Source organism: Atractosteus spatula, chromosome 3 (genome assembly GCF_055471065.1).
Source record: "Atractosteus spatula isolate fAtrSpa1 chromosome 3, fAtrSpa1.hap1, whole genome shotgun sequence".
Lineage (NCBI taxonomy): Eukaryota > Metazoa > Chordata > Actinopteri > Semionotiformes > Lepisosteidae > Atractosteus > Atractosteus spatula.
Genome location: NC_142708.1, coordinates 62,773,652 through 62,788,702, shown reverse-complemented (window position 1 = coordinate 62,788,702; position 15,051 = coordinate 62,773,652). Strand labels below are relative to the sequence as shown.

The window sequence follows — 15,051 nt, the reverse complement described above, 5'->3', positions numbered from 1 at the left end:
AGGAGTAATCATTAGGACTAAATATACGTGTCATGGTAATTGAAATAGAAAACTTACATTGTGACAGTTAAGGTCAGTAAGTTCATACCAACACTGCTGTTAACCATACACTATGGCAGGTATGTAAAACTCACTGAAAGTCCTTAGTCCCCTGCTTTAGTCCCTATGTTAGTTACTTCTATAATCACATTCTTCAATACAAACTTCCTTCAATTTGTCATGGATATCAGAAAACGCACAATTCTGTGCTCTGTAGCAGACAATTGCTAGTGTGATCTAAAATTAAAAAAATAATCCATTTCCATATTTCTGTTTGGATTTTAATATCTTCACTCATCCAATGAGATTAACTTGTATTGAAATGTCAGACAGGAAATCGCCCCCTTTTTTTCCTTCGCTCTTAACTACCTAACCTTCACATATATTGAGGTTGAAAAATAAATATTATTAATAGATGTGCTGCTTTGCTTGCCAAGAAGTTTGATTTTTTTTTGTTCCCATGAAAGTGTTCCTCTGCCATCTAGCTACTGACTGCTGAACTGCCACATGACAACAAGAGTTTGCTGGCCCTTTGTGAAGGGTGCACAAGTAGAATCATCTCCCTTCCTTTGTGCATCCCTTTTAAGATGTGATATATACAGTAAAGAAGAAATCATGTCATGTCACAGTTGTATTAACCAAAATCTTGCGTCAAAACTTCTGTACCTTTCCCTCACCATTGTGGAGAATTTACTGACCAAATGTCGTCAAGTGAATTCTCGCAGGAGACAAAAATATTATTTTCACTTATATGTTCGTGTTGGAAGAGCTTTTGTATCACGAAATTCTCACTTGCTATAGTTTTTTAATATACTTATTTTATTTACTTTCTTATATTGTGCCAATATTTGTCCTGGTTTCCTGTATGTAATAGCTATTGAGCAAAATTCACATTTTATTTTCTTGAATCCATAAGAAAAGTCAAGCGGTTCAATGTACTAGGAAAAAAAAGTTTATGTACTGTAAATACTCATTACAAAGCACTAAAAGGCAGCAAACCCTTCTTAATTGAAGGGATCCACATTTCTTGCTTCTAAGGCAGGTGAATGTTTCTGTAAATAGCACACGCATTCTGATTAAGGTGTTGCACTTCTACTTGTATCACATTGGTGCAAATTTCAAACAAGCACAGAATCTTGCTTGAGGAAGAGACAGAAGAAGACAAGCACATCTACAGTAGTGTAGTGCCCTGCAGTGAGTATGACACTGCTCAGTCCCCTTCCTCTTGCAGTGATGTATGGCTAGTAATTTATTATTCAGCAGGCTCCTATATGTTCAAAGGCACAAAACACCCAGAAGGTTGTAATTTCTATTCACATCCAGGCCACTGGGTCCTGGAAGGACTGGAATGCACCACTCCAAGTTCCACTGAAAGTCTTGCAACCAGCCCCTTCTGCAGCACTGTAGCACCACCAGGGCTGTGGTTGTAATATTGATCCTGTTAATAATGGGATGAACATCAGAGGAGCTGGGCTGATGCACAAGCCCACCACAAAACATCATTTAGCACAATTCTGTACCACTGCATGCCACTGCACCCACACTGCATGGTGCATTTTGTGTTGTTTTGGTGCTTCGGGGTTTTTTTTCTATGTTTATTAGGCTTTCACTTGCAGACATTGCTGTCAAACTAACTTGGACATCTCAAAAGGATGGAGAGAGCTTTGGTTACCACAAGGACAAGCAAAGATTTCCCCTAGCAGCTCAAAACTGTTCAACAAGTGCTAGATATGAAGGAGCCACACACTACACATTGCAGCTGGGCATGCATGAAGAGATAATTGAGCAAAATCACTATCAACCAGAAAGCCTTGCCCCTATTTTGGTGAGCTGTAAGATAAAAGGGCTCCGGCTTCGAGTTGTTTGAGCGCCCATTCTCACTCCAGATCCACTGTCAGTACAAAGCTGATACAGATGTATTACACCTGCTTACTTACAGTACATACACTTTCAGACGAGCAGTCATACTGATAACCACTTCACCAGGGTGTTGGCCTCGTCCCCCAAGACAGCTATCATCCACTCCTCTTAGAAACGACTGTCCACACAACAGGGGGGCAGAAAATTTAAAAATAGTTTGTTATCGGCTCAATACATGAGCCTGTTATAGGAGCTTTCCCCTAAAGAGAATTTAATGCAACATATATTCACTTGCAGCTCTTTTTTCACAATTAAACTTCGTTCTACTCAAGGAAAAGCACAGTCTGCGGCAACTCAAGGAAAAAAAGAACAAAAACATACATGGCAATTTCATACTTTTTCATATTTATCAAAAAAAAAAACAAAACTGATGAAAGGGGGTCTGTGGGGTGGACGTTATCACTGCTGACTTATAGTTTTTGGTCCTGGGGGCAAAACTCACTGTGATGCCTTTGGGATAAGCTGTAGAAAGTGCTATATTGTTAAATGTTTTATTTTTAAATTGAACAGTACATTTTTGTGGGGGAAAATGCGGTTTGTAACAAACAGGTTCTGACATTTTAGTTCATCTCCACCACTGCAGCGCCTTCATGATCTGCATGCCGGAAAGCCGAGATGATATTTTCCAGCTTTCAAAAGGAATGATCATGATTCATTGCGCTGTTTCATTTTCAACGTTTCAGGTCATTCCGCAAAAATGATGAATTTGCCTAATTTGCTCCTTTTAAAGGTGGCACGAAGAAGTGTTGCACCTAGGAGACTGGTGAGGGGAGGAAGGAAACAAACTAAAAATCCAAGTCTGCTTTGCGTTAAATAAATTAGCCGAAGTTCCGATCGCGCCGTTTTTACAAGAAGCCTTTCCCCCTTGGTTTCAGGATTGAGGACGGATTGAGATCACCCTCTAGTGGTATCAAATCCTTCCAATTAGAGATAGGCTCTGCGCACTCTTCCGAACGCTGTGACACGCTGCATCAAGCCGTCAAAGGAGTACAACGTTGGACTGAACAGAACGGCGAGTGACGAACAGCAGATAATTTCAATATATTTATAGATCAAGACATGGCAGGCGGAAACTGTTAAGACAACAAGTGATGAGAGGTACGCAGCAGGGATAAGATAGATCATTTTCCACAATCATTCCCCTGTCTTATTAAACAGATATTGTTGTCTAAATAGATAAACCGCTTTAAAACAAAGTCAGACGTTAATAAGCAATGTTTTCACAAAACATGTTTCCACCACAAATGGCCCAGTTACTACCTTCCTGGAACCCGAAAAAAAACATCGAGTGACTGATTTGACACACTTTAAAATGTGATGCTGTTAAGGTACGGTATCTCCCTGTCGGAAACAACCGCCGAAGGCTAACAAATGAAGCAGCTGGAAAGTATGAAGTTATAAGTAGTATCTCACATTCATCTTGTCCAGCTGCAATTTCTCATTGAAGGTTAAGTAGTGTAGAGTTTCTAAATATCACCATTACACTGCACAGGGTTGCATGGACTTTTGTGCTAATGTTTGAAACACAGCAAATACATTTGATGCCTAATTTGTTATTTATTATATTATGCTGATGCTTTTATCCAAAAGCACTTACTGTATATATGCACCCTTTGGCCATTAAAAGATGGGTAGTTTACTGGTGTAGTTCGAGTGAAGTTTCTTGCTTAAGGGTACAACAGTGATGTCTCAAATGGAATTTGAACCCACAGCTTCCCAGTTACAATTCCCAAACCCTGACCACTGCTCCACACTGCTGCTGGCTCTGTAACTGTGCTGCCAACAGGGGGAGACATGTCTCTTACTAATAGTGTGTCTACATTTGGTATCTGCAACAGAAAACAGCAGACATCATCTCACTCCTGTCTAGGCCCCACTGGTGATACAGTTCTCGGATTACTCTGTGCAGTTCAACACAGCTGAAATCACAAACCATGATTTCCAAAGACGACAATGCACTTGTATGGGTGCATCCCTCTATCTTCAGGATTCTAACCAAAAAAGTGAAAAACACAAATAGGGGGTGGTGCATAAGGAAAAAACAGGGGCTTAAGAAAGTCCTCCATATTTTTCTGACTTTGCCAATTAGTTTGGAAGTTTCAGAGAAATATTTTATTCTTGTCAGCTGTGTCATTGCAAACTTTCCCTTCCCTGCCACAAACAGACTAATAAGAGATTATTTCCTTTTCTCAACTACTGCGCACTGAGATTACAATTCTGCTCAAGTGGTTATTTCAATTTCAAATTTCAAAATCCCCCAACACCAGTGTATAGTAGTGCACTTAATATAAACTTCATCTGGACGATGTGGAAGATTCTGCATTGAAAAGCCGGTGCTCGGACACAAACGTAGCACAGGGCTGCCCCAGTCCAGATAGGCAGAATGAAAACCAAACATGCAGACGCGCAATTTCCATTGCAAGGTGCCTTGTTATATTAATCTTCACTGGTTTGAAACATATGGGCCAATTAAAATGGTCTTTCAAGCAGCCAAACTCTTGAGGTGGTAATCCCCACAGCTGAAGAAAACCCACAGCTGGATGCATAGGTCTGATAAAATGTTACTTCAATCTGCAGCTTGCTTATTTATTTGTAATAAAAAAAAACGGAACATTCCCTATCCCTGCCAGGACCTGCTGAGCAGACATATCTGAATACAAAAAGTTGTTTTTTTTCCCTCTTTGGTAAGTAAATCAATTTCATTGGGGGGGGGTTGCTTATTTACAAAATGGAAATTTGGGACAACCAGTGGTGTTTCTGTATCTAACAATTAAAAACTTACAGGTGTGATCTCCTAAACACTCCTCCTGTTTCGGGACAACAATCAAGTAAGTTTTTGAATGAACCCAGCTTTACTATACTCTTTCCTGAAACTAACCATCCAAAAAATATTTATTTTAACATTATAAACTTAAAAACTCAAGTTCATTTTCTGACCACGTCTTCTTGATTTACGTTTCAGTTTCAACAACTAAGACACAGAAAAGGCATGAAACGTTTAGGTACTACAACTATTAAACAGTAAAGCTAATTTGGCAAATAATGGTTCAATTACATTAATACAGTTGTGAGAAAAAGTTTGGGAACCCATTGGAATTATCTGGATTTCTGCATGAATATCTCCTAAAATGTGATCTGATCTTCATCTAACTCATAATAATAAATAAAGACAGTCTTATTTAACAAACAAGACAAACAACATTTTACATTGTCATATCTTTATTGAATAAATGGTTTAAACAATCAAGGTCATTGATGGAAACAGTATGTGAACCTCTAAGATAATGACATCCTGAAAAGAGGGTAATTGGACTCAGCTATTCCCACCAATGAGTCAGCTGTTCCAATCAATTCAATTGTAGGTTTGACCTGCCCTGCTACATAAAAAAATCAGACAATTTTGGTTACCTGCTCTTCACAACAGAATTTTGTTGAAGTGCAATATTCCCCGATCAAAAGTGATTTCAGAGGACCTCAGAAGAAGAGTTGTTGAAGCTCATAAGACTGGAAAGGGTTACAAAAGGATTTCTAAAGACTTGGGCCTCCATCAGTCCGCAGTCAGGCAGATAGTTTACAAATGGAAGAAATTCAGCACCTTTGCTACTCTCCCTAGGAGTGGACGTCCTACAAAGATCAATGCAAGGACACGCCGTACAATCCTCAAACAGGTGACAAAGAACCCTAGGGCGTCAGCTAAGGATCTCTTGCACTTTATAATGTCTGTGTTCATGAGTCTACCATAAGAAAAACACTGAACAAGAGTGGTGTTCATGGGAGGCTACCCCGTAGGAAACCACTGCACTCCAAAAAAAACATTGCTGCCCATCTCACGTTTGCTAAAGACCACCTGGATGGTGGTCCAGACCACCTGGATGGTGGACGAAGTATAATGGTGTGGGGCTGCTTTGCTGCCTCAGGGCCTGGATGGCTTGCAGTCATTGAGGGACCAATGAATTCCAGGTTGTATTAGGCAATTCTACAGCTGAATGTCGGGGCGTCTGTCTTTGATCTAAAACTCAAAAGAAGTTGGGTCATGCAACATGACAATGATTCAGCACACAGGAGTAAATCAACAACAGAGTGGCTCAAACAGAAGAAATTCCGTATTTTACAATGGCCAAGTCAGAGTCCTGACCTCAATCCCATTGAAATGCTGTGGCGTGATCTGAAGCAGGCCGTTCAAGCAAGACATCCCAAAAATATACATGAACTGAAACAGTTGTGTATAGAGGAATGGGCTAAAATACCTCCTAACCGCTGCACAGGTCTGATCAGCCGCTACAGAAAGCGTTCGGTTGAGGTTTTTGCCAATAAAGTAGGTTCCACTAGTTACTTAATATAAGGGTTCACATACTTTTTCCATCAATGCCCTTGATTGTTTAAACCATTTGAAATAACCAAATAAGACTCTTTATTTATTAATATGACTTAGATGAAGATCAGATCACATTTTAGGAGCCATTCATGCAGAAATCCATATAATTCCTAAGGGCTCACAAACTTTTTCTCGCAACTGTATGTGTTGTTCACTGACTAAACTTTATTTGAGCTTCTCTGAGGAAAATTATATTATAAAATACCTCGAGACAGAGATTGTATTCAGACCAAAAATAGGCATTAAGTGCTTCCTTAATCCTAATAAGTCTGTGATTAGCAAGTTAAATATCCAGCAAACCTGCATACAGACTTCCTCTGCTCTTCCTATTACTCACCTCTGCAAATGACCTGCCTGACTCTACCATTGTGAGCCTGTCCATCTCTCAAGGATGCTGATGAAGAAACACAATGTGCTGCTAATTACAAAGTAATTGATGTGCCAATCAAAAATCCCACAGCACCCAGTAACACCCAAACGAAGCTTTTGGCAACAGAAAACATCACAAGCATCTTCCACTGACATGAGGAAACATGATCACTTTGTAGATTGACAGTTCCTGTTAGTCACCAGAAGACAAAGGTTTAAATAGATTAATGAAGACCTACAGACACCCTCCACTGCATTGGCTTCAACTTTAATAAAAGCTGGCAGGATTCTGCTTCTAAAAAATGGAAATTACTGAAAGTGTGAAACAGTCAAATTAACTTTGTGAAAGTCCTCCCACACTGCCATGAATATAAATATGCAAAAAGTATGTGTCCGGAATCTAAAACGTGTGCTTTACAGTTACTGAAACACAATTTGTTTCAATTTACTTACCTGACTCATTTAGTAAGCAGTTGGGTAGTCAGATTGGTTTTGCTACCCAAATGACTACTGCAAAGACTACCAATTGACTACCTTAATGCTTGTGCTGCAGAAGATTGTCCATGACAGACATGACCTAATTCAACATAAACTGTGTCTACTCAATGAAAATTAGGTTACAATTAAGGGATGTGGAGGACGTAATTCATTTATTTATCACATTTAGTGAAGAACGTTTTTTTCTTAAAAGTTCAAAATAACATGGAGAGCTGAAGTACAGTACCAGGATCAAGAGGTCGCATCAGGATTAAATTTGATATCTTCTTAAGCTCTAAATCTGGGCCTTCAAAAAAAATTATTTTAAATGTTAGAAGGGAGGATTGTGACAAAATGAGTCAGCCATCAACTCTAGACACAGAGAAGCTAATAATCTTCGACCAGATCCAAATTAATTATGGCTCAAACTAAAAAAAGACCAGAGCACAGTCGAAAGTTTTGTGCTCATGAGGTTTAATGAGGTGCACTGTCAAAAGAGATCAAGTCAAGAAGCAAACAATAACCACATTACCTCCAAGTGAAGCAGATGTAGGATTCTAGTAAATTGATTCATTGCCAATACTGCAATATATAGACACATTTTATTTTCCCGAATTTGAAATGAACACACATTTTGAAAGTTCACAGAAAGCAGTTCCTCTTTGCTCTTTAAGACTGGTGGGTTGTCGTTGCTCTTTGAAAAAGATGTTATACATTATCCTAACAGCTCACTCCCCAGTTCACATAGCAGGTTCATGCGTCAAAAACATGAGCAGCAACCTGCTACATCGTCCCAGCCTAACAGAACACGTGAAGCAGGCCCAGCTATCAGATGTCCCGAATACAGTGGGATGGCTCTTCCCAAGTGAGTAACATCATTTCTCTTTCAGCTGTCACATTACCCACTGTTATATGCTATGAAATATTCATGTTACAAAATATATTAGAATAATGTTATAAGTGAGGTGGAGAAAAAACAATAGAAAAATTTAAATTTTAAAGTGGGTATTTCACTAGCTCACAATGATTTCCTGGTCTCGGATACAAGAAGTCATTCACCCCAGCACACACAATCCCACTGAGTCATTAAAGTAGTCTTATGAGCGCAGCCATATTTCCACTTATCCCACGCACCTTTGCAGGAAAATTAAGAGAAGTCAAAAGGCTACAGTATCCCTGGAAACACAATCGTGCACATAGCAACCGCCTGCTCCCACGTCTTCACAGCTCTCATGACCTGCGTCCTTGTTCAATAGGCTAGATGCAAGGTTCTCCTCGTGTGTGTAACCTGCTCTTTTTTTCTTCTTCAATGAATTGTGCCCTCTTTCAGGTGAAGGGCTTATGTGCTCTCTAGATACTGGTACTAGGAAACAAGGCTAGAGAGCAAGAGGAAGGTGTGGGCCATGAGAGAAAAGTGTTGAGAATATTCTTCAGTCGTTTGTAACCACACAGCCCATCTGATATATTTGGTGTCCAAACACAGCAGCATCTCACCTGAGATACACATTAAAACGTACTCATTTAAAGCTATGAGTTGAGCAAATGAGTACATATTTTTATTTAATGAGCTCATCTCAGGTGAGATGAGTATCAGAGTGTATCAGGTGAGATAAGTACTGTACATTTAATAACTCATTTAAAACATACTCATACATAACATATCTCAGACATGAATATGTTTTAAAACAACAGATTAAACAAAGAACTTAAAAGAATATTAGTTTTAAATTCATGGAAAAATTGTCATTTAACAGGATTTGTAGATATTTCTCTTATAAATAAATCTAAATTATCCTGTATTGGGTCTGTATGGCCCATAGCTCTTGGGTCCTAGGTTCAGGTCTGGCCAAGGGTGCCTTCTGTATGGAGTTTGTATGCTCTTCTTCCATGACCACATGGCTTTTCTTTGGGTTTCCAGTTTCCACCCACAGCGCAAAGACATGCTGTCTCATTTCATGGGCTTCTCTAAGTGGGGACCCATAGTGAGCGCATGGGTTGCCACCCCCTCAAAGCAGCACCCTGCCTCGTGCCCACTGTCTGCTCAGCATACCCATGTATTGGACTACGCAGTTATTGGATATGAATGGATAATCCTATATTATTCTCCTATTCAGAGAATTTCATTTACTGGAGGAATTAAAAAAAAACCTAGGATGAGTGTGCTTGATTAAATGTTCTAGTTTTGGGTAATCTGATCATTATTATCTTTAGATCAACCTTTAATTGAGCTATGTTAAACAGAAGGTAAACAGAAATACCCACCATAGGAGGAATTTTGCAAATAGGTTACAAATTACTCTACTGCCATCTCGTGGTGAAAGGTAAAAATGCTCTTTGAGTCAGGAGTCTCTAGTCACTCCCATGTCACTGTAGCTTCTGCTTTTTTTTCTTAATTTCTTTAAATTAAGATCTTAAGAAATCTGTAGGTTAGCACCCTCTTTTAAATTATTTTTAAAGAAAACATTACTTCAAGAGCAATGTTGACTTTCCATGTAACGTAAGAAAGACAGTTGGAACATACATTTTGTGATTTCCAAGTGCGTGAGTAAGTGTGCTAGAAATATTATTGGTTTATTTGAGTGACAGTGTAAAATGGTTCCAAACCAATTTATGCAAATACTCATTTAAACAGTGTGATATTTTAGTGGAGAGCAGTCCTTTGCTCAAGGGTGGAGCACACTAGGCATGTGAACCCACAACCTCCAGTTCAGAGTCCAGACGCCTACCTGTGCCTCCTTAGATACTGTCTATACTCTATGGACAAATAAAAAGGCAGAATTGTCAATTCTGTCTCCCAAGCACTGTGATTTGGTCAGAGTAATTTAGAAGGCATGCAAATGCCAAGATGCTAGAAGATTCTCATCCAATTGAGACCAAGAAGTACTCCTTCCCCTGAGCAATGCTTGAGCAGCACAACACTAAACAACCTTCCATTGGTCACTCACCAGGCTGTCCAGTTTCGAGGATGAAGAGTTGGCCCTCTGTTTCTGAAGAGTACTGATCTCTCCGTAGTGCGCCTCCTTCAAATTCAGGTGCAGCCGGGTGCCTCCTGCAGTGCCTTCAGAAGCTGATCGCAAGCGCCTCTCCATTCGCTTTATGTCGTGGTACGGGCTGATGCTGCACCCCACTGTAACTGGAACAGAGCAGCAGCTCGATCAGTTCCCAGAACAAGGGATTGACATTAGGGCTGTTCCGATTAGGGGCTTAACGAACCGATTAATCAACTAAGCAATTGATGAGGGTCTTTTTTTAAATTTAATAGCGTATTTCTTAAAGTCAAAAGTCGCCAAACCTTCCTGTTTTCAAAGTCAACCACTGAAAATCTTTGCATTATCTGAAGACAAGTTACAAATTGTTGAACAGAAATCTCAGATGTTGCTTTGGGTTTTAATCAGACAGACAGCTGATTAATGTGGGTCCAGATTGTTGAATCAATTTTGAATCTTAAGAGATAAATTAAGGCCATATGCATAGGCAGAGCACAAACAATTACTGGGACATGTAAAACTGAATTTGACAGTGTTCTGAGTGCGGAAAAAAATATTTTCATCAGGAAAGCTTTGCAAACTGCTTCCACTGGCAGCGTTCTTACTGTATATGGTAAAGCTGTGTCATTTCAAACATGGCCAAACAACCATGTAGACACCACAGGATTAACTTGTTGTTGTTGCTGCAGTTCTGAGTTTATTTTTTTGGTGACTCCTTAATGTCTTTGTACTGGAGCATACATGCAAATAAGCATTCCATTTCACTTGTCCATATGACATATAAACTGAACTGAACTAATAATTTGTCTTGCCTTCTAATAGTAAGGAAAATAATGCAGAATTTATGGACAATGTTTAATATTTTAATAATAATAATTCCTTACACTTATACAGCTGATCTGGACACTCCACTCAAAGCACTTTACAAGTAATGGGGACTCCCCTCCTCCACCACCAATGTGCAGCCATAGTGCGTCAGTACGCTCCCCACACACCAGCTCTCAGTGAGGAGGTGTGATAAATCCAATTCATAGATGGGGATTATTAGGAGGCCATGACTGATAAAGGCCAATTGGAAATTGGAAGACACCAGGGTAACACCCCTACTCTTTTCGAGAAACACCCTGGGATTTTTAACGATCACAGAGAGTCAGGACCTCGGTTTTCCGCCTCATCCAAAGGACAGCGCCTGTTTACGGTATAGTGTCCCCGTCAATATACTCGGGCATTAGGACCCACACAGACCGCAGGATGAGCACCCCCTACTGGCCCCACTAACACCTCTTCCAGCAGCAACCATAGCTTTCCCAGGAGGTCTCCCATCCAGGTACTGACCAGGCTCACACCTGCTTAGCTTTAGTGGGCTGCCAGTTGTGAGCTGCAGGATGATACGGCTGCTGGCGTCACTTTCATGGATTCACACACAGTCAGCCCATAAGAAAGCTGGGTCAATTAAAAACCAAACCGAGTGATACATTTGCCAGTGTTAAATGTTGAGGGCGGCGTTACCTGTGTGTGTTCTCCTTGGGTGGCACGATTTAACCTCCGGCTTCACACAGCTGACCTTGGATGGTTCTTGAATTATGACCGCGTTGCTCAGTTTAGTTTCAGTCTGTTCGCTAGGCATCTGCTCTGGCTCAGTGCAATCTGCATCGGCAATCTCGCATACCAGTGCGAGCTCGTCGACTAGGCCATTTTGAGTGCCTTCAGCGCCTTCCTCTCTGCGCTCCTCAGCAGGCTCACTGTTCGGAACATCTGCTCCACTTTCGGCACCCGCGATCTCGGACCCACACTGCACAGGCTCCTCCTCGGGCAGGACGGGGTTGGAGAAGACCTGCGAGGCCGTGAGGACATGGCTGAAGTCGGCCTCACTGGGCACGGCGGGGCTCGCGCTGGGCAGCACCTCCACCTCCGAGACCGAGTCCTCGGTGATGGGGACGAATTCGGAGGGCGTGAGTGCTGTCGTGCGGTCATCGGAAACCATCGGGGACTGCAGGGAGCTCTCTGCCAGCTCGCCGGGGCAAGACCCAGGAGTCTCAGCCTTGGGAGGCTGGGCATTCCCTCTCGGCGGGTCAGACACGTAGGCCGGCAGGCCCTGCTTTGACAGCCGGTAGTGCGATGAGAAGGACTTGGGCAGGAGCTGCTTCTTGTGCTTCGAAGACCGCCTGCTGCTGTAGTCATCCAGGAACCCCGAGTCGTCCCCCTCGTTGGTCCCCGAGCTGATACAGTTTATGAACACGTTGCGGTTGGTGGACGCTTTCTCGAAATCCTCCGTCTGGGACCTGGTGATCTTTTTGCTTCTGGTTCCCACGAAACCAAAGGAATGCCTGCTCTTGGGCCTGATGCTCTCCTCCGGCTTGGGGAAGGCCAGCTCGGGCGCCTGGCCGCCATTGGGAAAGCCGAGCTCAGTGGTCTCGAGCCTCGGCTCGCCACTCTTCTTGCTGTGGAAGCTGATGGAGGGCGTCCGGAAGATGCTCCGGCGCTTGCCGGTGCTGCTGGAGCTGGAGTTGGTGCTGGACGGCGAGGAGGTGTGGACCCCGTTGGCATTGCCGGAGGAGGATGGAGAAGAAGGCAGCGAGCCCTGCCTCTTGCTCGCACTCCGTCGGAAGATGGGCAACCTTGAGACGAGGGTGGAGCGCCGGGGACCTGAATCTCCCATCAGAGCATAAAGGTGCGAGTGCAGCAAAGCAGGCCTCACGGGCAACCTGAAACACACAGGCATGTTGGTGAGCTGCCAGATACCTTCCGATTGCAGCAGATCATGCTCATGATCAGGAGATTACTTAATGATCAGGACAGACGCCTTTGTGATTTGCCACTCTTACTCAGCTCTATGCGTTTGTGTGGAGAACCCAACCAATCAGCAGATTCTTAAACACAACCTACAAGGATTTTTTTTTATTTCAGTTCTGAAATAAGACTAAACAAGACTAACTTCTTTTGATGCAATAGTGTGCCAAGTGCCTTTTGCTTTCTGACAAACTGTAGACATTTAGACACACAAGAGAGACAGACTGAACTGGAGAAATACCAGGGTGTTAGCAGGACATCACACAAGTCTCTACTGTGTTGGTTCCAGAGAACAATACAGAAGCGTGGGGCAGGGAGCATTTCAAGGAAAATTCAAATTAATGTGCATTTTTTAGAAAAACATGTACAACAATTTAGGAAATGGGTTTTCAGACTGGATGATACATTACAGCATCACAAAATTAACAATAATTTCTGCTTCATCTGTTTTCTAAAAATGTCTAAAATATTACTGTAATTATCACAGTTTAAGTATGATTGTGTATGATGGGTACCTGCATGCACATAATTTTAAAATGAGATGAGAGTTACATAAAATATTTTAAAACTGAAAACAGTACAAAAGCTAGATGTGGTCAGTACTGTAACCTTACATCATGGGTAAACCCCCTTGGTGTTATCTGGAAAGCAGTTTCTAAAGCTGTAAAATATAATGTTTTCCCAGCAGGTGGCAGTAAGCTACTGTACAGCCCCACAGCCAAAGCCAAAATTATAGCCCTGATTGTCAAAAGTTCTGAATGTTTTCAGCTTCCCAATTTAAAGGTAATCTTCCACAAAATAGCTTAATACTAAAGCAATTAAAATCAGTAAAAGCATACCTTGTATTTTTATCTGCAGGTCATGATTAATTTTACAAATTTTGACTTTAATCTTTAACGTCGATCTCTGTACTCATTAGAAAAGCCCTAACCACCGTGGGTAATTTGGCTCCCACATCTGAAAAGGCTTGAGTGAAGACCAGAAGCATTTTTTTTAATCAAGAAAACATTCAATCAAAACAAGGAATTCTTCTGGAATTAGAACTTGGCTTGAACATGTTGAAAGAGCTTCAGATTGAAGTTCACAGATAAGCAGCAGGAAACAGCAATGATTCAGAAATCCCTCCTTATCACCTTTATTGCATACCTGCAGGGAGACTGCTGACAGCCAAGACGGGAATATTCAGAGAGAGCAAGGGCACGTCCCTTTGAAGGCAGATCTCGTTCTTCATGAGAAGTCATGGAGGAAAACTGAGTTAAACTCAGCAGTGGCTGGAGCATTATGGCCTGTACTGTTATCTGCAAGCTGTCATTATACCTGTCATTAAACCAACAGCCTGAATGCTAAAGGCCCTACCAATAATAAGGCATCCACAATTTAGAACCTACATCCTGTTCACTGCATTGCAGAGAGTCATGTGTGGTCAACCTTTGTACTTTGTGTAACAGGCTCACTTACAATTGAGAGGAGTAGACTGCTGTTCTGTCTGTTGTGAAAGTGACTGGGGGGTCTTAACCCTGGAAACAAACAAGCAGTACACCTGAGATCTTAGACAAATCCAGAGGAAGTGCTAGGACACATTTAAGGAAAAGCTCCATCAGCTGGGAAAAAAGAATTAAATTCCTAACTTTAAAATGATGTTGAACAACAGAAGCAGAGGTGTGGTCTGCTGTAGAGATGAATGGCAGACCAGGGTGGAGATGAGGTACTGGAAACTACAAGCAGACTTTCAAATTCCATATCCAGCTCATGCAAAAGTCAAATGCAAATCTATGGAAGAGAAATGATTCCACCAAAACTACACTGCTGTTCATTTGTCCTTGGATCTTTAGATCATTGCTGAACCTAACAAGTCAACAATTATCATGACGTATTGATTTAGAAATCCTCTCCCTTCTCCCCTGCTCAACTAAAGAGATGCTGTTCCTTTTTAACGTGCCAGTGTAGGGCATGCCTTCATGACTCTGGCCATATCTTTCCAGGAAACTGTAGAAATTGGAATTGTTAGAAACTTTTTTTTTCTTACTAGAAAAGCACATTTTAAAAAAATTAGGACGCATGCAGTGTAAATGCTGACTTTTCTTTTTAATTTAA

General features: G+C 41.5%; 1 protein-coding gene across 2 annotated transcripts in view; it reads right to left on the bottom strand.

Annotated features, from left to right (window-relative positions):
* The window catches only part of ccser1 (coiled-coil serine rich protein 1), a 260,784-nt gene that overhangs the window by 219,696 nt on the left and 26,037 nt on the right, over positions 1-15,051 (bottom strand). The window contains exons 1-3 of one of the 2 annotated variants that reach the window (XM_088910902.1): positions 14,104-14,237; positions 11,677-12,872; positions 10,126-10,313 (exon numbers count right to left, since the gene is read on the bottom strand). In XM_088910902.1, coding sequence (XP_088767028.1) covers positions 10,126-10,313; positions 11,677-12,872; positions 14,104-14,237 — 1,518 coding nt within the window. Of the gene's footprint in view, positions 1-10,125; positions 10,314-11,676; positions 12,873-14,103; positions 14,238-15,051 lie in introns of those variants that run through there. The other variant, XM_088910903.1, reaches the window with a different exon arrangement.